The sequence below is a fragment of the Oryzias latipes genome, chromosome 8 (assembly GCF_053564925.1).
Source record: "Oryzias latipes strain Hd-rR chromosome 8, Olatipes_Hd-rR_3.1".
In the NCBI taxonomy this organism is placed as follows: Eukaryota; Metazoa; Chordata; class Actinopteri; order Beloniformes; family Adrianichthyidae; genus Oryzias; species Oryzias latipes.
In genome coordinates this window covers 26,543,106-26,568,917 of record NC_136244.1, presented here as the reverse complement: position 1 = coordinate 26,568,917, position 25,812 = coordinate 26,543,106, and the positions used below count along the sequence as shown (strand labels likewise).

Genomic DNA, 25,812 nt, shown 5'->3' with positions numbered 1-25,812 from the left:
TGAAAGGCTGTTTGTGACTGGTTTATGGGGTCAAATCAGGTACAAGTCAACGAAAAACCAGATTGTAAAGTTTAAAAAAAAAAACATTTGAAGCAGTTTTTCCCCTTTCATGACTAACTTTCCAATTATGCAAAAAATATTCATCACAAGGCGGATGTGGATTCTTACTTCGGTCCAATTTGATTGACAAATGAAGCTCAATGGTTCACATATCGAACCATGATTCTTACTTTTAAATATAAGTTTGTACAGTTGCTTTATCTTTTTACTAAATGTAGGAAATTAAAATGATATGAAACACCATAATTTATACATTTATTTGAAAACAGGAGATCACAACCAACAAATCTGATAAAAGAAATGGTGAAGTTGTTGAACAACTTTTTTTCCCCGTCAACCTTGTGGTTGACCTCAGCAGTAACACAAAAACATGATCATCACTGTGGATCATTCCAGAAAAAAATACTGAAAAGGTTCCCCACAGTTCTTCCATCCTCTAAGTTCTGCAACTCTTTAAGTCGTAAAACATTGCATATTGGTGCAAAGCCGGCGTAAGTATCAAAACTGTTCAGCCTGCAAGTAATGATGATGTCACACTACTGATTGGCTGTTTTTTGGTCCAATGACGTGTAAGATTGTGATTGTTCTGGACATTGAAGAGACTGTTCCAAGGTTTAAGATGTATTTAAATAACATAATATAACATTTTAGTTCAGCTTTTCCATGAAAATATCCAGCAAATTTTCTTCTTCTACCATCAAAGCAATATGAGTTTGTCACTCAAAGACTTATTTAATTTAAGACTTATTATTTGTAAATGACATTCAAAGAAACACATTCAAACCTATAATTTCTGTTATGAAAACTGAAATAAACACATTTTTATGTTTTCTATGAAATATCAACATCTATTCATGCAATGTTTCAAACACATTCCTTTCCTTCATTAATTTCAGGTGATATCTGCTGTAGAAAAGTACTTTGAATAAGTTATCATTTTATTGATAAATTTTTCTTGGAAAAAAAATCTCAAAAGGATGATGTTAAAAAAATAGAAGCTTATCATATTTAATCTTTACATCAAGCGTTTTTTATTGTTTAACAAATTAACTTTTTAATTCATTTTTGGCTCATACAGTGTGTGTGTGTATAAATATAGTGTAAATGTTAACTCATTCTATTTTATACATTTTGTTTAAACTAAAAGACTGAATAAAGCAGCTTTCATTTAACTTTGAACTAATGTTAGTTTTTGGAAATTGGGATAATTAATCTAATTACGGCTCACAGACGACGGCACCCAATAGTGAATCTATTTCTTACAAACATAAAAACACATTGAATCATCTTTAAAACAGGAATTAAAAAAAAGGATGTCCAAAATGTTCGCCTCTGGTAACGTCACTTTGAAATGTCTAAGATCAGATATAAACAGCCTTTATGATCCCATGAGGCCTGACAGCAGCAGAGAAAAACAATAATACTGAAGATAAGACTTACATTTGCTTTGGTCCATTAACTGCATCACTACATTTAACAACACACGCAGCCTTTATACATGCTTTTTTATTACAATTAGTTTTTTAAAAAACACACTGACAATAAAACAAACTTGTTTTTGGTGTTTTTAACATGTTCTTGACGCATTTTTCTGATGATGGAGGACATATGTACAGATAATGAATGATCGCTCTTTTTGCTATTTTCACGCCACTTTTCTTCGCATTCACCTTGTTAATCAAGTTAAAAGTAAGCGCTTTTTTTCTTGTTCTCACTGTTTTTGCAAAAAGAAAGAAACTCTCAAAACTGTGGAGTGGACAGCAGCGTGTTTCCAAGACAGAAGCGTGTTAGAACCCATCGGTCCCTGCGAGGCTCCAACAGGAAGGTCTTTGGGGTGGAGTCCGTAAACGTCCAGAGGAGGTTTCCACAGACATTCCACCTTCCAATAGTGGAGCAATCAGCTCTCTGGCTGGGAGTTTTTAAGCACGTCCTTTTATGACACTTTGTTTTATAGCTTAATCCCTTTGGATTATTGCTGCTGCGTTATGCTCGTTATCTTCAATCTGCTGTATTTGCACATTACTTCTGTTTATAATAGACATGTTGAACTTATGCAACCAGTTTAAACTGCACTGTAGCACTTTAATCAGAAAGAAGACATTGTACCGTGGTGTAAGCATTTTTTTAATTTGAAGTATCAATATGCATGACGCAGCTGAGCGCCACACTGACACCAAATCTAAGCTCAGATAAAGATGAATAAGAGAAGTTTACATACCTAGATAAACAGCCTCCAAGCTTAAGTCCATCAGAATCCACTTTACTGCGTGATGCTCGTGGCGGCGTTTTGACCTCGTCTCAGCGACCGTGGTGCAGAACATTTCTTTGGCGCAGATAAAACTTTATTTATTCATTCAATCCCATTTGTCTGCAGAGTTAGTGCAATCTTTAAGAGAATTGAAGTTAATGATGTTGCTATAAACCTGGACAACCCATAAAACACTCGGCACAAGCTGTTACCAAGCAACCCTTTAACGTCGGGTGTGAAGCTCAGTCCTTTGGTGGCGGTGATCGCTCTTGTTCTTACACGACTCCCGACTTCTGGAGGGGGATTGTGGTGGAGTGACCGCGAGCCATGATGGATCTCACGACCAATAGCACTAAAACACCCCCACCATGTATCGCATAGGTGTTGGGCTACAGTCACACACGCGCGTTAGGGACGTCCTGTTTTAGTCAATGTACAGACGCGACCAGAGGTCCTGCGGCACAAACACTGCGCTCCGGTCTGGCAGCAGCTGGTTTTGTGCATCATGGCACAAAAAGTTCAAAACTCAACTTCTGCGCAAAAGATGCGTCATGCCAACTAATCAGGAACTCAGCTTTGGCCTGTGATGCGTTGATGACGTGGTCAGCGGGTGCAGTCCAAAACCAACATGGGGGAGAATCTGATAGTTCTCCTCCCGGTCTTTGATATTTTCCTTTTTTGTGTGGAGGTAATGATAAAAAGAACAGATATACTGTCAATGTTTACATGTTGCAATGAGGAAAAAGAACCTTTTGACGGTAGCTCCTCCCACACACGTCACGAGTGTCACACAGCCACCAACTACATTCTGCGCATTTTCCATGTATGAGATTTGCCTGATATACGTCATTCATACGCATTCGTCATTCGTCAGGAGGTTCAGACGTCCGTCCAGGGTTTCGGCCGGCAGGTCTTTACGTGATTTCTATTTTGAGCTGTTTACCAGTTTACCCATAATTCTCTTCAGTTGTATGAAATTACATAAATCTTGCAAAACAGTGATTTTTGCAAAATGCATATACAAATTTGTTGCTTTCCATGACCGTTCCACGTATGTCTAAGACTTTTCACGCACGTACCACCAATGTATAACTCTTATATCGCGTATACGGCACACATTACATGTTCAAATTACGTAATTGACAACGAATCACTAATGAATTGTATATAACCAGCACAACACCCACAGTTGATATTCTGTGCTAATTTACGTGTTCTTAGCGTGTTTTATTCGCACTTCTTCCGTGGTTTTAATGTGGTTCATTTGTGATACATCTGTGAAAATTTCACGTCAAGACCACAACTTTTCTCACTTTGTCCACGTAGATTCATGTATGACCAGTATTCATCAATGCAATATTTCCAAATTGTTGTGACACGGCCTTTATAGACATATTTTGGGACAAATTTAAAGCACATCCAAAGAGGCAGTGTATGCAAATTTGACGTGCCAACCACAGTTGGTGTGAACGCAGCATTAGCCATGCCTGTGTTTATGAATGGAGCCAGGAACTGCTAACATTAGCATCTAAAACGCATGAAAATTGAGTACATATTTAGGAAAACCTCTTCAGGCGGTGCACCTAAACCAAGTCAGTGTTAGCTGCACACATTTAGAGTTTACATTTGTGTGCACGTGAGTTCAAGCAAATGTTTCATTGATGCATTTTTCAAAGTGGGCCTGAAGCTGTTCTTTTAAAAAAATGGAACTGCGTTTTATTGGACTCTCACTCTCCCTTTGCACTAAACTACAAACAATACGGGTTTACAGATATAAGCAGTTGAACTGAAATATGTTTAATAAAAGGAACATGTGCTTCTTTTATTAAACATAATAAAGCAGTTGGACCAAAACAAGGAAACCAGGAGCAGATCTGCAGACCTGCTGCTCACCGATTTCATCAGGGCCTGATAAAACGACACCTTTCCATCCTGACAGTGATAAACATGGTTGAAGAAGCTGTTAAAACGCTGGATTTACTGCAGTTGTTTTATGCGAGTTACATATGTGAGCACAATGCGCCTCCAGCAGAGTCCTCCTGCAGTTTGGAGTTTTACGCCTTGACTTGTACACACATAACCTGATAATGAGCCATTCATGCATAAAAAGTTTGTTTGCACACAACGCAAAAACACATCGATCTCGGCACGCTGGCGTGAACTTGATGGTCTGCTTCCCGTCGCGGTGGGGAGGAGAGCTGCCTTCAATACAAACTCCAAAGTGAGCAGAATGCAGCTGAAGATTTATCTCCCAGCTATAAAAAGCAGGAGCTGCTGCCACTGTTTTTGTTGAGGTTCCCACTCGCCTTTCATCAACGATTCTGGTTTAAAACGTTTGGCGAGGAAGTTTTACTCCATGTTTTTTTTTTAATCTGACAACACTCAAAAGAAATATCTGCACATGAAAGAATTTTCTTCTCCAGAAAGAAGAAGCACAACTTTAGAGATCTCTGGTGACGTTCTGATCTACTGTGTAACGATTAGAATAAATGTTTGCTTCCGTGCAACGTATAAAGAAAAGCCCCAAAACATTGAAGAGACGTTTGAGTTTGTTTAAAGCTGTTTTGATTCAAGCGAAGCAGGTTTTGTGTCTTTCATTGCAGATACAAACCTACATTAAAGAAAAAAAAAACCTTTATCAAATGTGGTTCAATGTGGTTCCTTCATGTTTCTTCTAAAGGAGGTTTTTTATTTTGCATATTTGTGACACTTTAATGGTTCAGTTTGTATTTTAAACTAAAAATTGTATTTTTATCTCTGATTTGATCCACTGAATTGATGAATGGAAGAAACTATTGATAGAAAGAACCGTGAATGGAAACATTCAAAGAACTGTGGGTAGGGATCGAGATGACTGTTGTTGTGATTTTGGGCTATACAAATAAAATTGAATTTTTATTGAATTGAAAAGGGATAAGGGTTAGGAATAGAGGACTGACGATGACCTCATCACCGCGGTGACGACCTCATCACCGCACTTGTTTTTTGTTTGTTTTTTAAGTTCTGCATATGGTGCGTGATTGGAACTATAATAAACACATTAAACACATTAAACATCTTTGCTGATAATTTATTTTTTCTGCTAGTCCTGTGTTCAGACTTCAAGGGTTTCTGGGGGGAAACCTTTTATTGGTGTTCTCCTTCACTCCCTCTACTCTCACACACACACCCACCAACACACACATACACACACGCACACACACATGCACTTTCAGCAGCACACACACATCTTTATTCTACAACAGAAGTTTCCGTCTTGAGGAAATACGACAAATTTACTGCGTTCTACTTATTAATTTCCATTGTATTCATTTTCATTACAAGCTGCGTGTGTTCTTAAGTGCGCGACACGGCCGCCCACCGGAGTATTTTGTGTTGGGGGGGGGGGGGGGGGGGGGGGTTATTACTGTTCTCCTTCACTCTCTAACACCAAACATGAACGCACACTGTTAGATTTCCATGAATATCACTACATGTTTTGTTTGGGAACTATTTTGTGTAGCGCAACGTTACGTGTCTATATAAACAAAGGCGGAGCCTCCTGCCCCGCGTTCTTCATGGGTGTCAGGATTCATGGCTACCGGAAAGGTGACAAAGTGTCTGCAGTCTGCTTATTACCAGGCAATAAATAATATTCTGAGAAGATGTCTGTGCCAGGGAGAACAGGTGAAACTCGCGTACAGCTCCAGAGCGGTCCACTGCAGAGGAATCAACATGCACCCCCAACACACTTGTGCATGCTCCTTCCTCCTACACACACAGCGCGCTGACACACACAGTCATTCTACAGCACCTATATAGTCAGTTCATTAGTTAGATAGGTAGTTGTTACTGCTATTTGTTAAAGAATACAGTATTATAATTGTATTCATTTGCGACGCAGCCGCAGTAAAGTGGCAGTAAAGAGCTGTGACACTGTCCCAGACTGATGGATGGATGCACGGAAAGAGCTATTGATGGATAGTAAGAACCATTGGTGATTGTCAGAAAGAACAATCCATCCATCCAAAGATGGAATAATTTGTTAGGGGATGATTTTCATTTCATTTTTTTCTCTTTAGGTCTGGCAAATTTCAACAGATTTATTTTACTTTTCTCCGCAAACAAAACAAACTTAACTAAGCCGTTTATGTCTATAAATGAAATGAACTCTACAGTCTGAAACATTTGTGACAAATGTCCAATTAGGAGTAAAAACAGTTGTTTTCATGCTAAACTCTGGAAACCTGACGTGGTGGAATTAACGCCTTTCTTTTTTAATATGGAAATGTCCATAGTTCCACAGGGTTCTGTGTTTGAAGAACTTCTTTAATCAAAGCCTTTTTTGGTGCGTCTAATCGATTTACACGTGCCCTTCTGGAGCTCATACAGCAATCAAAGTATGAATGCCGCGATGCTTCTTATGATGCGTGGGAGGAAAGTTGCAGAGTGAAAAATCTAATAAAATGAAGCTGTATAGATGTCTGTAAGGGACACAGTGTGTGGGAGCTTGTCACTTGTGTTCAGCGGCTCCAGCATCATATAACTAAAGGAAGCAGAGCAGTGTGAGTCTTCGCTGAGGCTGAGTAAACAAGCCTGGATCAGATACAGAAGCCGATCTAAACAACGAGTTCGTGGCTTCTCGGCTGGGCCGGGCTTTGTCTGAGCACAAGTTTTTAAATTACAGCCTAACTTTATTTTTAAGCTCATAAATGTGAGGGCATGCAGTGAAGCAACACGGCGCTGCGTGTGGGGAAGGGCTGCTGGACGGAATGCCCAAGGCAAAAAGAAACAGATCTTTCTTCTTGGAGAAAACGTGATAATCCCACCGTCAACTCCTCGCAGGACTGGGAGGGTCGGATAAAGTTTTCTAGGCTCAGATGGTGGTGTGTTTGATAAAGTTCTCATAGCAGAGATCTGAGACTTTTCCTGGTCTCAACAGCCCAAACCCCCCCATCCCGAACCTTGCTGACGAGCGGATAGAGTTAATATGAGAAAGCTGCTGAATATGAATGAGGCAAATGAAAGCTGATGAATGTTATCCCTTATCTCCATAAAGATTAGACTTCTCCCTTGAACTTCTGCCAAGGACACAGACAATAAAGAAATCTGAAGATTTAGCTTCTCTAGACAATATGACGGACATTGATAAGATTACATCTCAATGGGGTGATATATAGCATTGGGGGGGGCAGATCAGGTTTGATCTAAAGCTGCAGATGCAGGTTTTATAAAGATCCAAACAACATCCCGGCTCGGTCCACACATTAAAGTTATTAAAACGAATTTGTCTATTAGGGTTTTTCTCCCCAAGAGGCCTCTGCTCGCTGATGACTAGATATATACTCTCATTCTCCTCTTCATTTTCCTGGTGTCAGATCAATCATGCACCACTCCACCTCAAGGTGAAACCCATCAAAGTGTCATTCCCCACATTGTCAGTGATTCACAGGAAACTCTGGTGCACCGACGACCAGGAGAAGCAGCATCAACAACAGAGTTAGGAAAGAAACAGGCAAGATGGCTGCAGAGATTAATCTGCTTTACTGCTAGTGCTCAAGAGCAAAACGAGGTGGGAAATTCACTGTGAACACAGGACCCAGCCATAAAAGAGGCCCATAAACCTCATGCAGAAAGGCTTCGAGATAAAGTCCATCCAATCAATAAGATAAGATAGGAGGTGAAACTTTGTTCAGAAGTTGCTTCAGGGAAGTTGGATGAAAACGAGCGGACTGACTTGAGAGTGACAGTTTGGTCGGTTGGCATCCTGAGGTGGAGGACATGCTCCGGACCGCTGTTCTATGCACCCTCTGGGCCTCGGTGGTCCTCAGTGCTCCACTGAACAAGGACAGGCAGAAGCTGCTTCTGATCTCATTCGATGGGTTCAGGTGGGATTACGACCTGGACGTGGACACGCCAAACCTTGATCAAATGGCCAAGGATGGAGTCAAAGCCCTGTATGTGACACCTCCGTACCTCACCATCACCAGTCCCACTCACTTCACCCTCCTGACAGGTAATTCTCTCAGTTTACATCTTCATCATCAGTTTTTTTCTACTCCTTTGAGTGCGAGCAGATTCACAGAGGCCGTTTTCTGCAGGACGCTACATCGAGAACCATGGAGTGATACACAACATGTGGTTCAACACAACCACACAAGAGAAGAAGCAGTACTATATGACTCAGTTTGTGAACAACTGGTGGGACAACGGCTCTCTGCCCATCTGGATCACAGCTCAGCGACAGGTCTGTAAAGCTTCTCACAGAGTAAAGCCGGATCCAGAGTTTGCAAATGAAAGCTCTGCAACCGGAGCTACAATGTCAGGAGACTGCTGTAGACTCTAAAAATCAATCCATTTACTTTTCTGGTATTCAACCTTTAATTGTTCATCTTTCTTTGCTTATAATATCATTATTTGGTGCCAATTAAGGTTAGTCTCATTAGCTGTTTTAGCTACATTAGCTGAAGCTATGAAATTTGTTTTTTGCATTTGACCCGTCCCCTGGGGGAGCATAGAGCTGTTCATACACCCCCCCCCCCCCCCCCTCCAACCCCTATTGCTGAGTGTCAAGTAGGGAGCCTTTTGTCCTTTTTTTAAGGTCTTTGTGCATGATTTGACAGTGGATTTGTGACTCACAGCCTTCCAGTCTTGGGGTGGACACTCTTCCACAAAGCCACTGAGTCGCTGCATTCAAGTTCCAAAGTCAAAGCAGAACTCTGTCGCCAAGAAAGTCTCATATGAGACTTTAGCATCAAACACCAGAACAAGACTAAAAAGACAACTGTTGAAACCATTCTCGCACAAAACATTCTTCTTTTTATGCTGCTTCATTTGTAATGTGGTCCTTTATGACATTTCAAGGGCTGCAGAGGTCTTTCCTTGCCCCCATTCTGAGTCTGAAATACACACTTCTACTGTCTTAACCTCAAAGGTAGAGTCAAGGTGTAGAATTGGGATTCATTTGAACACAAAGCCAAAAACGTAGTCTAGTGATATCCATTGTGACCTCTCTTTTTGACCCTTCCAGGGCCTAAAAGCCGGCTCTCTCCACTTTCCGGGCACAGCTTCCAGCTATCAGGGGGAGAAGGCTCTGGTGCAGGAGGTGGAGCCCCGGTTCCATGACTACAAGAATGAGACCACATGGAAGGAGAACACGGACAAGGTGATGGGCTGGTTCAGAGATCAGGATCTGGACTTTGTGTCCATGTACTTCGGCGAGCCGGATGGCACGGGCCACAAGTACGGCCCGGATTCTCCTGAACGCAGGGAGATGGTGAAGCAGGTTGACAGAGCCGTTGGCTACATTCGCGCCTCGGCTCAACAGCACGGGCTCATCGACCGGCTGAACATCATCATCACCGCAGACCACGGCATGACTACAGTGCAGCGTGGAGCCCAGGTGGACGAAATCATACTCTCAAAGATCCCAGGCTTTTCCTTCCAAGACATTTCCTTCCATCTGGTGGACTATGGCCCCTCTGGCATGCTGCTGCCTAAACCGGGACGGCTGGAAAAGGTTTACAACGCCTTGAAGGGGGCTCATCCACACCTGCACGTCTACAAGAAGGAAGAGATGCCAGCGCACCTGCGCTTTAGCAACCACGAGCGCATCCTCCCCATCGTTCTATGGGCCGACCTCGGATACGTAATCAACGGGGTGCGTTGACGGATCTCACTCAATTGTTTAAACACTTGCAACAAACAAAGAAGAAATCCCACGTTTGGGTCAGGCATGCTGGGATGTTTCACAGCACAGAAACATGCAGCGCAGCAGCAAGTCTTATTGATTTACCCTTTAAAGGGTAAAATAAAGTGTCACTTGTGCAAGTGAACAATGCCACGTTCAAAATGGCAAACATTTACATCTGCTGTAATCGTTTTGATAAAGATAAGAGTCCGTAAATCTGTCATTATGATCGCTATAATTAGCCTGGGGGGTTGTTTAAGGACCAGATAAGAAATCGGTTCGTCCGATTACGTTCATTCCAGAAACGTCCGCAGAAGTAATTAAATTACCCTTCAAAAAAAATTTGCTGATTTTAATTTATGGAACTGGACTCTTTTCAATCACAAACAAGAAGTTAAATTCTAATCTTAGTCCATTACAAATTTTAATCAAGTGCATTTGCACGGATAATCCAGGGCCTGGCGGATGATACGCCACGCTCTCAAATGCTTCATGGAGCTATTCATGCTTGAAAATTCAAAATTAGCATTTTCACTTGACTCATTTTCACTCAGCCACTCTGCAGCTGAATACTGAGGACCATCAAACCATTAGTGAAACACAAACAGAACTCATCCACTGATTGATAAAACAGGCACATCCAGGAAATCCCCAGGTTATCTAAAGCCCCCAGGCTTTGACCTCAGTTACATCAGAGGACTTTTGTCACATCCCTAACCCCCCCCCCCCCCCCCCCCTTTGATAACATCCTATATCAGTGCACAACAGTTACATAATTTCCGAGATACCAGCGTTCTGTTTTTTCTATGACAAACCTTTGGTCATAGATGTAAAACAGTAAATCATCAAAGGAGCTCAAGTCTCGAGTGTTTGATGAAAATAGAAATGTTCTAATTGGATTAAAATGATCATTGAAGCTCTTTGATAGAAAAGCCCTTCACTCTGCTGCATGAAATCCTATCTTTGGCTTGGCCAATGCCTCCCTCTGCTGGAAGTAAGCCACCGTGTAGAGATCCTTTAAGCTCCAATTAATATTTCTGCCCCACGAAATCACAGTAATTAAAGCCAACAAACTGGGCCACGCCACTTACATCATCCACCCTTGTCCTTGCAGTACTTTCCAGTTCAGTTCAATAAAGGAGAGCACGGCTTTGACAACAAGGAGCTGGACATGAAGCCTTTCTTCAGGGCGGTGGGCCCGGCGTTCAGACAGAACCTGGTGGTGGGGCCGTTCGAGACCGTCAACATCTACCCGCTGATGTGCCATCTCCTGGGCATCGAGCCGGAGGTCAACGACGGTCATCTGAGCGTCACCAAACACATGCTGGTCACCAGCCAGTTGTCTCAGGGTGAGTTTAAGACCAGCGTTAGAAATAAGGGGGGGAAAATGGATGTCCGGCAAGTAATATTTTGTTGTCCTCCCCAATATTTGGTTGTCCTTCGATACCAATATTCAACGCAACGAAACCTACTCAGTATCAACTGCCTCTTATGATGGACATTTAAAAAACTCTTTAAATAATTAAAAACAAACATTTTACTAAATATTGAAGCATCTGGTTACACAAAGTATTACCATGTAAATCAAATACTGTTACGGTCAAATGAAAATACTTTATCTTACCCTATAATATATCAGAAAATTGATTACATTAACCAACACTGTAACCTAATGAGTATTTTTAAAATTTAGAACACTTGTACAGACTGGGACTAGTACAGCATTCCAAATATAAAGTAATATTTATATGTGATTAAAAGTTATAATCTGATATAACATCTATTTCAAATATACACATGTGTAAATGATACCATGTTTACATTGTGCACTGCAGTAGCAGTAAAGACTAATATCCCTGATCTTTTAAACAAGACATGCAGGTGCAATTTTGTCATTTGCGATGTCTTCGGGCGTACTCGGTTCTTTCGGAAGTCACGTGACATCGTTCGTGTACACTCGGTTTTATCTTAAAAGGTCGGATATCGGTTTCCCAAAAACTTTGAAAAATAGTCGAAAAAATACCAAAATGTTGAATGAAAGACCAGGTTGTCACACGGACAACCATCAGGTTCATTTTTGGTTGTCCTCCGTGAAATCTGGTTATCTCGGACAACAGGATAACCGCTTATTTCCAACGCTGAAAACCCACTGATGGAAATAGGACCTACTGAGGAGTTCCAGCCGAAATACACAGCTATGAATTTTGGGTAAAATCTAGGTGGAGCTCATGTTATGTGTACTAAAACTTGAAAATAAAACTATAAAAAATAAAAAGATGGAGGTTGACATAAGGCTTTGAATATATGCTGCAGTAAAACTACTGCCTTTTGTTTAAGCAGGAACATCAACAATTAAAGGCAAACTGATGGAAAAAAAAAACTCTGCACTTGAAGCTGCTTTCACTCAATTACACCGTTTAAAAATAAGAGAAGAAAGTTTTTACAGTGAGTCAACAGATAAAAGACTAGTTTTTCGGCTTTTCCGCTTCTTTCAAGTGGATGAAACGGTGGTTTCCACACTAACTGAATTATTTCGTTTTTTTTAAAACAATCTAGTGTTCTGTGTACAAAAACCACTTTTTGTTCTGTTTAGCTTTATTTATATATTTTGTCTGTTTAAAGTCCTGCATTATACGGACTTTTAAGGATTGTGGAATAGTGAGTAAATTCGGACATAGCCTAACCTGGGTCCACTGTATTCACAGTAAAAACTAATCTGTATGTTTTCTCATCCATTCATTATTTAAAAATATATTTTTTCATTGATTTATGATTTTATAGGGTCTGTATCCTGCTTTCCTGTATTAAGCCTTTCAGAGTGACATATAACCACATATATGATCATATATTACCTTTGGCACACTAAAAAACTATTGTTTTATGAAATATGAGTTACCTTCGCAGCTCAATGTCTTACCCGGAAGTAAGACAACTTGATCTCCAAGACTCCGCCTTTCGCGTTTTGAGGGTGCCGTAGAATACTGAGGACCGCAGCTCGTCTGTGTTTCTCCCACGAAAACAGACAGCATCTGGACTTTAGCTTAGACAGATGTGCGAGTTGCGTAAATGAAATGAAAGTGTTTAGTCAATCACTGCTAGTTCCACAGAGAAAGCGGTTGGCTATGTCCAAACTAACAAACATGTCTCCCTCCGTAACCCCCAACTACTAAAAAGCTATATAGTGCAGGACTATAGCGCCCTTAATTTTAAAAGCAATTTGGACACCACGCTCACTACTTTTTTTTTCTTTTTTTTTTAATGGCGGATATGACGTCCTCGATTTAACGAAGTTAAAATCTAATTAATATGAGCATTTATTTATGAGTCCACTGTCTTCTGGAGATAAAAACGTTGAAGATTTATTTAAAAAATTAATTTAAATACATTTTTTTTGGCAATAATTGTTCCGACGCAATGCATTGTGGTCTATATTCGCCAATCTAGTGAGCACTGCTGCACGCAGAGGCTTCTGGAAAATTCTGGAAAACCCACAATACAGTGCACTATGTAGTGAGTAGGGAAGGAATTCGGACACAACCGTTGTGTGAGTTAGTCTGGGGGCGGAACTGGCAGAAGACAATTTCCGGAAGGGCCTGAAGAAACTGCAGGAAAGCCTAGTTTCTATGTTTATAAATGCTGAAAAATGTGCCAATGCTTGTCTTTTCAGAATCAAATAAAGACCACAGTGGGGATTATGTGAAAAGAGGATTCATTGGACTTTCTGCAATGGGTGGATTTCTTGTGATCGTTTGTGTTGTAACTGTGTTAACAAAACTGCTCAAAAAGCCCAAGAATAAAAGGTAAAGAGCTGTAAAACAAGTTCCATTTTCTGAATATTTAGGACATTTTTTATCCATTTTTTCTGTTTTCTTTCCCTAAAAATTGTTTCTTCTTCTGTGTTTTTCTATAATCTTTCTGTTTCAGATCAAAGAGCCTGGAAAGTCTTTCAGAAAAAGTGGACACAAAGCAAACGTCACTATAAACACACCAAACAACAAAAATGGATCCAAAGTTCATCTCAAATGTGTCAAAATGATTGAGATATTTCCAAAGACTTTAAATTAACACATATAAATATATATATAAAACTGACTTTCCTTTAAATGTTTGAATAAGGTTTGTACACCTTAATATGTGAATTGTTTTTCTTTTTAATGAATAAACTCTACCTCAAAAGTGATCACAAAATGTCACAGACCTCAAGTTATTCAATGTCTGGTTTTGTTCCAAATTTATAAAGATTTTTTTTAAAGCTTTTTGGTGAAACTATGGAGGCCTGTGAGTGTCATATTACAGCTGGCACATTTTCTCTGTTGTGCCCGAAAAATACAAACCAGTGTCAAGTTACACAAAGAGACAAAACACTTCCTGTCAGAACTTTCAAAGTAAAAGGTGTCTGAATAAAATCTCAACTTAAGTAAAGGAAAAATAAATGACTGCATTTATTATTATTGATATTAGAGTCATTTGAACTTCAACCTCAGTAGTTTGTAAAGAGAAAAATTCAGACGGGATTAACTTTGCATGACAAAAAAAAACAGTCCTTATGACATTTCTTTTGCTTATTTACTTGTCTTTTTACATTTACTGATAATTTATTTTACATGTTAAATAGCAGCATTTTTACTGAATATTTAAAAATTTAGATAAACATTTTTCCCTAAAGTGATGTCTAAAAGGATTTTGTAGTGTTGCTGTTTTCTCAAGCCCCCATATTTTTGAATATATTAAGCTGCATTCACGCGTCAAAGTTACGTCTGCAGCCTCTCTTAATCACGCGTCAAATTTGCTGCTTGACGCCCGACTCCGGAGCAACCGCCAACACGGTTTGTGTCTGGGTTCACCACATCCTACAGAGAGCTGCGCCTGGGTTTTAAATTACTTTAAAAAGCCCAATTTAATTTGAGTTTTAATTAAGTCTGTTTGAGGATTAAACCGCTGATGGAAAAATCTAAATAAAGCTGGGGAATCTGTTTATTATTATGATGATGAAAATAAGATAATCATAGGCCTGTGGAGCTCAAGTGATGCAGGCCGCTATGACGGCACCCGCTCTCCGTCTGCTGAGCAGCCAACTGCCGGCGGGCCAGCAGAGTAACCTCCACTGCCCAGGTCAAAGAGGGCAGCGGAGCTCACTATTGCTGTCAACCAGGCGACTAGCTAGCATAGCGGACTCGCTCCAGCTCCATGGACCCTGTTACAGGCTGGCGACCTGTCCAAGGGGTATCCCGCCTCTGCCCAACAGTAACTGGGTCAGTATCTGGCAACCCCACAGCCCCCAGCGGGTTAAGGAAACGGATGTGAGTTCAGGACGAAAATCCTCTCATCAAGCGGCCATGTTGGATTCTATCTTTTTTAAACCCTTTGATCAAGTCTTTGAAAAAGTCTCGTGCCCAAAGCTGAGTCCCTGATTGGTAAACACGGCCGTGTTGCAGGACCTCAGATCGCTTCGGGACATTGGCTTTACGTTAAAACCCGACGTTCCCGGCGTGTTAATCGCGTCTGGTGTGAATGCACCTGTCGACAAGACCGTGCTCTCAGGCTGCATGACTGTTTGTATTTCTTAACAAAGAAATTAACCAAAAATTAAAAACAATCCAAAGGGACTTTTTTTTAAATCGAATAAAAATGTTTTATTTTAAAAAAATTTTTTGTTTGTTTTTCAGTCTTCTGGGCTTGATGGGAATCAAAACAAAACTTTTTTTTTTTTATTTAGCTTTGAGATAAAGTAAAAACATGCTTTATAACATTACATTTGTTTCATAGCATTCATTCAAAGCTATTTAAAAAAAAACTAAATACCCTCCAACAACTCCAGATGGATATCTCTCCAAGTTTTCCATTTTAAAAACCTTTATAGCCATAAATCTCTAGTCTACTTTTAAATTATTCAATTAAAACAAGATGATTTTCTTAAATAGTACTGTTTTCACATTCACTTTTTTTTTACAACATATTTACATGATTTCGGTTTTCAACATTAAATAAACACACCCTGCTTCCTAATAACTACATTGGTTGAAAAATGTCAATGCTTAAATGTCGAGGGTGGGTTTTATTTTGAAGGCAGGAGGGCCAACATCCGGCGGCGGCTGGCTGTGTTCTGATTGGCTGCAGCCTCCTCGCTGAAGTCGCCGTGTTGGAGCTGCAGGCAGAAATGGAGGAGCTTAGCGCCGTGGGAGAGCAGGTCTTTGATGCGGAATGCATCTTGAACAAACGCGTGAGAAAGGTCAGAGCCGCGTCACTTTCACTTTTGCGCACTTTCTGCCCGCTTTTTTTGCTCCTTCACGAACTCTCCGCCCCTCTGTTTTTGAACATTTCTCAGGGAAAGTTGGAGTTTCTCGTCAAGTGGAGGGGATGGTCATCCAAGTGAGTCCAAACAATGAAAACAACGACGACCCGCTTGTTGCTTTCGTTCGAGCAGATGGTTTGTTGATGAGCAGAACATCAAATGTGGATTCTAAGTGCCCCCGTTTCGGGTTTTTTCCCCTTTTTATTCGGGATTTGAAACGATTTAGCCACCAAAGTCTTTTGTTCGTCACATCTCGACGCTTTTTAGGGCTTTTATTTTGAAAGAGCGGATGGTTCTGCGTTCGTTGTGGCCCGTTGGAGTTCAGGTTCTCCGTGAACTCTCTGCTCTGCTGTGGCCGGGAGGCTGCTCCCACGGTCACGTCCCGTCACCTGCGTGCACACCGCTGCCCCCCCCCCCCCCCCCCCTCTCGGGAGCCTGCCAGCTCGTCACCCACATCCTTTGTGTGTGGGGGTGTGCATGCTGGGGGGGTCTGGGCTGATCACAACTGGCGTTTTCTGGTTACAACAAGGTTCTAACGGTTCTAATGACGCTCTGAAAGGCTGTGTTCAGTGTTGTAAGGGCAAAAAAAAAAAATCAGTACTTCTACTACTTAAAAACCTTAGTACTTCAAAGAAAAACTCGAATATTGTAAAGAAAAACTCAAATACTGCAATTACTGTAAAAGAATAGTCAACTGCTATAAACAAAAAGTTAACTACTGTTAAGGAAAAGTCAAATACTATAAAAACCTAAGTACTGTAAATAAAAACTAAAATATTGTAAAGAAAAATCAAATACTGCAAGTACTGTAAAAGTACTATAAACAGAATGTTAAGTACTGTTACGGAAAAGTCAAATACTATAAAAACCTAAATACTGTAAACAAAAAGTCAAATACTGCAAGTACTGTAAAAGTACAGTCAAATACTAGAAATAAAATGTTAAGTACTATAAAAAAAAGTCAAATACTATAAAAACCTAAATATTGTAAACAAAAACTCAAATACTGCAAGTACTGTAAAAAAATGTCAAATAGTATTAAGATAAAGTCAAATACTGCAAGTACTGTAAAAGTACAGTCAAATACTATAAACAAAATGTTAAGTACTGTTAAGGAAAAGTCAAAAACTATAAAAATCTAAGTGCTGTAAAGAAAATGCTAGCATAGCCAGATATGACATTTCTATTTTGACCACGACGACGATTAGTGGGGGGGGAGGGGCTAAGACCAGTTTAGTCTCAAACTGTTGATTTCTTTTAGACCAGAAAACATTTGTTTCCAATGATGAGGAAGTGAGTGAAGCTGGTTCTGAGACTGTGGAGCGAGCCTTTCAACACGCCGGTACCGTAACTCAAGGCTTGAAAAGTCCCAGTGTTCTAATGTTACGTGATATTGTCGTCAGAGTGGGTCGGGTCATGATTGCCAATAATCCGACTAAAAACAAACGCTTCCTGGTTTGGTTTTGGACTCAAAGGTCCAGAGACTAGACTGAGCACATCAACTGGAAAACCGTTGGACGTCCAGAGGATCCTCCGGTTTTTCTGACCTCTCCACTTTACTAAACTGCTTTGTTTTTCTATCATTCATCGTTCCTCTGATGGTAGCAAAACATCAAAACCACAAACTCTAGAAAAAGAATAAGTCGTTGACATTTGTCAGTTTCTGCGGTTTATTTCATCCAGTATTTCTTGACAACTACAGTATGTGGTAACACTAAATAGAAGGTAATAAAGCGTATATTTGATCGGGTAAAGGAGCTGTTCGGGGCTGGCTGGTTAATCCGGGAGGAGACAGGGGACGGGGGGGACAAAGGAGCGCTGGCCCGGGACAGAAAGGAGCTTAATGTCATGCAGGGCCGGACCTGTGAATGGGGGAAGTCGCTCCGATTGTGTGGCAGCAGGAACTTCACAACAAATCTGATGTGGTAGCTAAAGAACCAGAAAACTCACAAGAAATTTGTTCTCAAAGGAGGTTCTCATCCGGTTCCACGTTTGTTTGTTAGGGTTCAAGTTTGGTAAATGATCAGTTTGCTGAAATCTGATTTAATGGTTGGTCTCCGTGGTAACGCTCTTTTGCTGTCTTAGACACAACAGCTGGGAGCCTCAAGAAAACATCCTGGACCCGAGGCTGCTGGCTGCCTTCAACAAAAAGTACGTTTGTTCCTTCAGAGTTTCGGCGTGTTCCTCGGTAAAGTTCTCATGCGGCGTTTTCCTCCATCAGGGAGCAGGAGAAGGAGCTGCTGATGCTCAAAAGAGGGAAGAGACCCCGAGGAAGACCACGGAAGATCCTGGTGAGGACCAGCCGAAGAGCAGCGCCGCGACTTTCCGACTCTGACCGCACTAACGCACGTTTCTTCTCTACGATTCAGGACAGCTTACCAGAACCGCCCAAGTCCAGCACCTCATCTTCAGCGATGTCTTCTTCATCTGACTCCTCATCCTCCTGCTCCTCCTCCTCATCCTCCTCAGAAGATGAAGATGAAGATGAGGACAGCCACCTTCAGCAGACGGCGCCGACTGTCCGGACCAGAGACCATGACCCCGTCCCACAGAAGAAGGCTCAAATCCTGATGGCCAAACCGGATCCGTCAAAGAAGCGCAGAGGTGAGGCGAAGGAGCTTCAGCAGAACAAAGCTCCTCCCAAAACGGACAAGGGCCCCGATCTGCCGGGGGGCCCCCATAAGCCGGTCCAGCCGCCCGGCTTTGCCTTCTTGGGCTTCCACCGCGGCTCAGCCAGGGAGGCGGTGGGGGCTCAGAACCGGAGTCCTCTGGCCCAGGGCGGGGGGGTCAAGAACGCCCCGGGCTCCGCGGGACCCGGAAGGTCCTCGGTGCAGACCTCCCTCCCCCTGAACAAATCCGGCCAGAGCAGACCGTCCGCCGTGAGCAGCGGGGCGAGTCTGGATCTGAAAAAGGCTAAAGGGGTCGCAGCGCTGCACCTGAACCCTTCCAAACACCCCCTCCAGGGGGCAGCGCAGCACACACCCGGCGGGCAGAGGAAAGCCCACACCCCCCTGTCAACGATGCAGCGGATGCTCAGCACCAAAACAGGGACTCCCCCTCCAAAGAACCCCCCCTCCAACCCAGGATCTGGTCCACAGCCCCTCAACCTTCATCACAAACTGTCTCAGGGCAGCGGCACTGCTGGGAACGCCCAGAGGGGCGCCGCCACCCCCGCCAAGAAAGCCGCCACCCCCGCACAGGTGCACCACGATGACCCCCAGAGAAGACCAGCAGCCAGGAAGAGCCAACCCGACAAGTCCGGATCCGAGGTCCAGAAGCAGCCGGAGAGGTCGAAGAAGCCCAGAATGACGGAGATGAGCACGGGGGAAGAGGAAAGCAGCTCCGACTCCGACCACGACGCTTCCTTCAACGGGGCGGCCGTCCAGAACCAGGACTGGAAGCCCACGCGCAGCCTCATCGAGCACGTGTTCGTCACCGACGTCACCGCCAACCTGGTCACCGTCACCGTCAAGGAGTCGCCCACCAGCGTGGGCTTCTTCAGCCTTCGCAACTACTGAGCCGCCTCCAAGGAGAACCAGAGCCGGTTCTGAGAGAAACCCCTTGAATTACAGGGTTCATTTGTTCCTCCTCTATTAATCAAAACGAGCCGTTTGGCTAATTTGCTGGTTCCGATTGGGATTATTTATTTTCTTAAACCTTTTTCTTCGTCATCGTTTTGCTCTAAAGTAAAAAATCTGAAGCTTCCTTTGAGGCTCTGGTCAATTTCACGTCCAAACCTTCACATTTCTGCTCTGAAACTAGGTTTACTGGTAATATTTCAACCGTTTTCATATAAATCGTGAACAAACGATGTAACTTTTGTCATTAAAACTGTCCTTTTGTGAAAACAGAGGCCTTTGCTGCAAAGTGACAAAAACATTCAGAGAATTAATCTGGGGATTACACAAACCGCAGTCACAGCTTGTAAATAAATTCAAATAGATTAATTTAAACCAGCTGGGACTGAAATGATCACTGTGGAGTCTTTTGCTTAAAAAATGGATTTGAATCATTTTTCTGTTGTTTTATACTTACAAGCACAGAGTGAAACTATTGTTTTTGTAGTTCTGTGTATTAGCTACCTCTGTCTGCCAGTTTTCACTGCAGGCTTCTGCATAAGCTGGACTGTTCTGTTCTGGAAAAGCGGCGCTCAGATTGTTTGTTTGGCTTCATCTGGGGTTTTCCTGAACGGGTTGTTCTTCTGGTTCTGCAGGATCAGTCCTGCCGGGCTTCCATTTTTTTTTATTTTGAGAAAAGGGAATGGCGGCCCCGAGCGCTACTTCTTCCTGCAGAGCCCCTCCTGTTCTGCAGACGTTGTGCTCAGAGACAGAATCATTTTCATGTTCTCGTCGGCTAAAGTGCCAAACATCCTGCTGACAGAGGAACGTGGGGAACACATCTTTACAATCGCTTAGGTCTCCTGGAAGCGTGGACTAAGGCGTTCTTTGGCAGGGGAACGCTCCTACAGGAACTTTAGATTTGTACTAACCGTTTCAAAGGAGGGTGTTCTCTTTACAATCTATTTATTTTCAGGGCGGTGTCACCTGTTCTCTGTTGTGCCTCTCCTCATTTTTACTAATAAAATACTTCAAAAACAGGAGAGACTCTCTGTTTAAATGTTTGTAAATTCGATGAATGCTTTTGTTTTAGATTTTAAAACGTCAGCAGCAAAGACTTTAACATTTTTCTAACTCTGTAAATGACAGATTCTAAAAATCTATTGATGGGAAACAAAAAACAAACAATGAAATGGAACTGGATTTGAAGAAAACGAAATTTCTAAAAAAAAATCATCTATAACTTGATTTTTCTCAGACTTTTTACTTAGTTTGGTTGACAGTCTTAGAAATGAAGTCTTTGCTTTACGTTTACAAGGAAAGGAGCAGCATGAGTGAGACTGACCCACAAATATGGTTAGACAATTTCAGAATAAAAGCACAACTCAAAAAGACCATTTCTGAATGGCGAGAAAACAAATCGGCACCTAAGAAATATGATTGCGCTTTGGGTTATATCTTTTGTTTGCATGGGTTTTGGCTCTCAATTTAGGAATTTTGATTAGCAGATTTGGGGTTTTGATTCACAATACATTAGGCGCTGAATTGACACCATACACAAATGACCCTATTTTAAAAAAAATATTTTAATGTGTTCAATTTTTGCCTTTAAAAAGTGAAAAGGAAAGAAAAGTGTCCTTTTAAATCAGTGGAATCCTTTTTTTCTTTTATGCCACATTTTCATGTTCAAAATGGTCATTTTTGATCATATTTTTCACTAAATTGCCAAAATAAAGTAGATGAGAGAGACGCTTGATTTATGTTAACAAAAATCTCAACCCCACCTAATGACGGTAAAAAGTATTTTATAGAATTTAAATGAACAGTAATCATTTTAAATGTGGTGGAGTAAAAATATTTACTTTCCAAAAAGTAAATTCCCTGATTTGTCCAGGTTTTTTTCCCTGTAAATTCCAAACTCCAGATGACGATGACAGACACTACGTCAACCACTAGATGGTGCTGTTGCACCTAGCGCCACAGCTTCTATGAATCTGATTCTTCTTCTGGGGTTTATTAATGCGTCCCCATTAAACTTAATGATTTTCAGAGTAAAAGCTGAAACCAGATTAAGTTGGAGAATAGGAACTTGACTTAAACGTTAGTACATATTTAAAAAAACGGAATACTCGTACACCTGAATTGACCCGACTCCCCCCCCCTACCGTTTTTGACTGGTGTATCAGATCAGGTGACCTGATTTCTTATAGACTTCTCAGATTCAGTAAAAATATGTCAGATTTAGGTCATTGTTCAGTTTCATAGTGAAGTCCCCCCCCCATGTATTTACACTCTTAAAAGCAGTATCAGGCAGCCTGAGTAACTGACACAAGTTATCATTACCCAAATTCCATAATTTACAGAGATGCCTTTCGCAGTCGTGTGGAATTCTCCCAAAATAAACCAGAGTAAACAGTCGTGCGACAGAGAGGCTCTCACAGTGGCCTGGTATGCACAAACAGTGTGAACACTGTCACACTGTGAGACCAGCTCAACACACACACACCAGGGTTTCGACCGCAGCCCCCACCCCCCCTCACACCACCTGAGTCACGGCTGCACGCCGCCCCCCAATCATCCCATCCCGGGCGATACCGCTGTGAAGGCGGAGGTGGCCTCTCGCCGAAGATCTCACCTTCTTCATTTTAAAGCGCCGGCCGCTATTGGATTTCAAAGGGAGTGTTTGGAAACCTGATCCCAGCCTCCAGCGAACAAACCTCCACCCACGTCTTCCTCACGCCGGGCTCTAAATCACCCCGCCGGAGCCGTGTAAACAAACTTCAGTTTGCTCTCTGATATTGAGAGGTTAAGACAAGCGGCAATCCTCCGCTGTGACAACACGGCCTCAGACAGACGATGTCATCTGTCTTACCTCACTCTCCATCCATCACCTCGCCGGAGTCGACATGTCTGACAGTCCCACTCTCGCTTTTCTGCTCGGCGTGGGCCTCCAACATCTGTCACTTTTTCCTGCCCAGCTTTCTTCTATTACCGCAGACGAAGTCCGCATCTTCGCCGGAGAACTGGCGGACACCTGAGGGGCAGAGGCTGGTTAGTCACGGTGTCTGAGGTCATCCACACTCGGATCAGCTGTGGACATCAGGACTTAAAAACTGAAATGTAAAGGTTTTTGTCCAACCTGGAGGAAACTGACTCCAAACGACACTGAAGGATCTAACCAGTAGAGAAAAGTTTTCTGCCTTTTACATTCCGACTAATACGTTTCATTATTTCCCATTACAATGAACCGGAATTAGTGACGAGAATCGATTATGAAAATATTTTCCGTCTCGCTTCACCAGAATCAACCATCTTCAGGAAACTCATGCAGAAATTCTAGGTGGGATGTTTTTGGTTTGAAAGGATAGTTATGTCGACTTCAAGACTCCAAAAAACCACAGAGAGCCGCTCTTCACAGAGGAACCATGGAAGAGTCCATTCCTCCAAGAAAGTACCACCACATTCACACAGAACCACACCTCCTATTTAGGTCCAAACCAGAGATCACTTGAGAGTTCACATCCCTCAAAACAAGAAGACCACCAAAGAAAACCAGGCCAGCATCAGACCACGACTAGAACTAAACCAGGCCAGGACCAGACCAGAACCAGACTAAAAAATGCATGGGCTAAACCAAATTCAGACCAAAACCAGGCAAGAACCAGACAAGAACCAGACCGGAAAGAGCCAGGACTAGACCAAATTCCGAACACATCCAGACCAAAACCAGGCCAGGACCAGAACTGGATCATACAAAGAGCAAACCAGGGCCAGACAAGGACAGGAACAAATCTGGGACTTTACCAGACCAAAGAAAGACCAGGACCAAACCATCAACAGCATCTGAAAACTGGACTAAGGGAGTCCGACTCCATTCACAGAAATTGGTTCACTTCTGGCTACAGTCAAATGAAGTCTATTCAGGTGCCATTTTTTTCACAATACAGACTGCCATGTTGGAGCCAGACATTGTCAGCAAGCAGTGATTGGTCCCAGTCGTTGGAAGTCAACGTTTCTATGTCAACCACTCCTACCAACCTGGAGTGAGCTAGTTGGAAGGCCACACCCCTACTACTGAAACGGGGCCTGGGAAAATCTGTGAAACCTTTTAAACGTTGGACATGCAAGCCTGTAAGCTCCGCCTACTTTAAAAGGCAGCTGATTGTTCAGTTCTTGAACTGCAGAAAAAATGTAATGAAAAAAATGAGGCTTATCAAGAAGATGTTAACAAAAAATGTATCAGATCAAGAACGGTTATGGTGACCAATAGAATGAGTGACAGCTGTTTATTTCTCTACAGAAGTCTACAGGATTTTGGCTTCTTGGAGTCAGCAACAAAAAAAGCCAGGACAGCAGGGCCACTCAGTCCAGTTCTCAGAAACGGTCAATGGACCGAGCCAAAAAAAACCCAGGACCAGAATACATCCGAAAGTGTCTGTCTGAGCAGTAATCATTCCAAACAGAAGAGGTGTTTCCTCATATCAGTGACGTTGGGTTCTGGATGTATAAATTAGTTTATCTGAATCATTTGAACCTGAAGAACTTGGTCATTCTGTCAAGTAATCCACTTTCAAACCGCCTGCGGCGATCACAAACGCATCGCCTCGTTTGGAGGTTGATGACAAAGAGTGTGAGGAGTTATTAAAGCGGCTCCTCTCCCACAGAGCCGTTTCTTTGACCCCCACGGGGAAGGAATAAGAGGAATCTGCCTCTGCTGAGAAGCTGAGGTAACAAAGTCAAACTGTATCTGGCAGACGTGAGGGGCCAGCGGGAAGTTTGCCCTCCTGATCCTCGGATAATCTGCCCCGGGGAAGAAAACACAGCTACTTTTCCTCACCACCGTCAAAGACACCTCCCCTGAACTTTTCTGCTTCACATCCTGATTTGATTGAGGTCGGGGGTGTGTGTGTGTGCGTGGAGGGGGGGGGCATTTCACAAGACAAAGCAAGTGTAAATATTTGAGTGAAACTCCGCAGTGGAACGGCGGGAATGTGAACCACAAGTCAGCAGCTTCAATTATATAAGAGTTTCCAAACTAACTTTCACAAAAGCTTCATTAACGCCCCCCTCCCAGCACCCCATTCGGACTCCCTCGGTCAGCCCTCATGAACTCGCACAAAGCTGACGGCACCAGGAGAGACGTTGGGATAAATCTGCAGCAGGCTGCGAACGAGACCCGGAGCCGGCGGAGTCGGCGGAGCCGCGCAGGAGAGGACGAGTGTGGCTGAATTTCACAGGTCATTACTCTGGCTCCAGCCATGGCTGCCTCCAGTGGCTCTGGAGACGGCCAGCTTTCCCTCAGACAACAGCTTACTGGGCTTTGTGCGGGCTAAACAAGCGTGTCTGTCTCGCAGCGGCAGATTAATGTCGAGATAGAGGTTCTGCTCCTCGGGGAGGCCTGCAGAGGAGCCATCCATCAACCGTTGAAAACCATTACCCAATAACAAAACCTGAGAGAGGGGCTTCATCGACCGTCCTCTGGGGCCGCGCTGAGACCAGGATGCAGGAACAAGCCTTAATAACCGGAGGAGGGGGAATTTATCAAAATCTGGGGTTCTGTTCAACAGGCGGTCACAAAGTTTGTACTGAAGTAAAACTTGGACTTATTGCTTCATTCATCTTTCCGTCATTCGGCCTCAGGAGCTTCTTCATCGTCCTCTGTGAGAAACGGCGTGTTAAACACACAAAGCCTCGGCCCTCCACCACATGAGTGACAGTAAACAACACAGGGCCCCCCCTCCGCTACGGCCCCTGCAGGAGACAGGGGTCTGGCAAACAGCACTGAACCGGCTCTTAATTTGTTTAAAGCGGCCCCGTGCAAACAGGATCCCCAGCGGAGGGAAAATCTCGTTTGGAGGCCGTCGCCGTCCTCTTTGGGATGCAGATCAGGACGACCTCGCTCGCTTCAGGCACGCACAGCTTCACGCAGGCGCCAGCTTGTAATTAACACATTGCAGATCACGTTTACAGGACCAACACGGCCTGC

General features: G+C 42.8%; 3 protein-coding genes across 8 annotated transcripts in view; 2 read left to right on the top strand and 1 right to left on the bottom strand.

Annotated features, from left to right (window-relative positions):
- The window catches only part of rbfox3b (RNA binding fox-1 homolog 3b), a 653,838-nt gene that overhangs the window by 570,994 nt on the left and 57,032 nt on the right, over positions 1-25,812 (bottom strand). For all 4 annotated transcript variants that reach the window (XM_078951931.1, XM_078951941.1, XM_078951943.1 and 1 more), the window contains one exon: positions 22,699-22,860. In XM_078951931.1, the coding sequence (XP_078808057.1) occupies positions 22,699-22,710 (12 nt within the window). In that variant the 5' untranslated portion in view covers positions 22,711-22,860. The remainder of the gene's footprint in view (positions 1-22,698; positions 22,861-25,812) is intronic.
- Positions 7,932-14,165, top strand: LOC101173468 (ectonucleotide pyrophosphatase/phosphodiesterase family member 7). Its single transcript, XM_004071106.5, has 6 exons — positions 7,932-8,303; positions 8,389-8,534; positions 9,318-9,947; positions 11,092-11,326; positions 13,645-13,777; positions 13,902-14,165. Exons 1-6 carry the CDS (start codon positions 8,069-8,071, stop codon positions 13,957-13,959), a joined length of 1,437 nt encoding a protein of 478 aa, XP_004071154.1. The 5' UTR covers positions 7,932-8,068; the 3' UTR covers positions 13,960-14,165.
- Positions 15,804-20,866, top strand: cbx2 (chromobox homolog 2 (Drosophila Pc class)). Of its 3 annotated transcripts, none has more exons than XM_023957146.2 (5): positions 15,804-16,206; positions 16,303-16,404; positions 18,355-18,420; positions 18,491-18,560; positions 18,639-20,866. In XM_023957146.2, the coding sequence occupies exons 4-5, from the start codon at positions 18,513-18,515 to the stop codon at positions 19,785-19,787; spliced, it is 1,197 nt and encodes a 398-aa protein (XP_023812914.1). In that variant the 5' UTR covers positions 15,804-16,206; positions 16,303-16,404; positions 18,355-18,420; positions 18,491-18,512; the 3' UTR covers positions 19,788-20,866. The 3 variants fall into 3 exon arrangements, with proteins under 3 accessions (XP_023812914.1, XP_011476017.1, NP_001098386.1); XM_011477715.4 differs by having other exon boundaries at positions 15,805-16,206; positions 16,303-16,346; NM_001104916.1 differs by lacking the exon at positions 18,355-18,420 and having other exon boundaries at positions 16,135-16,206; positions 16,303-16,347; positions 18,462-19,787.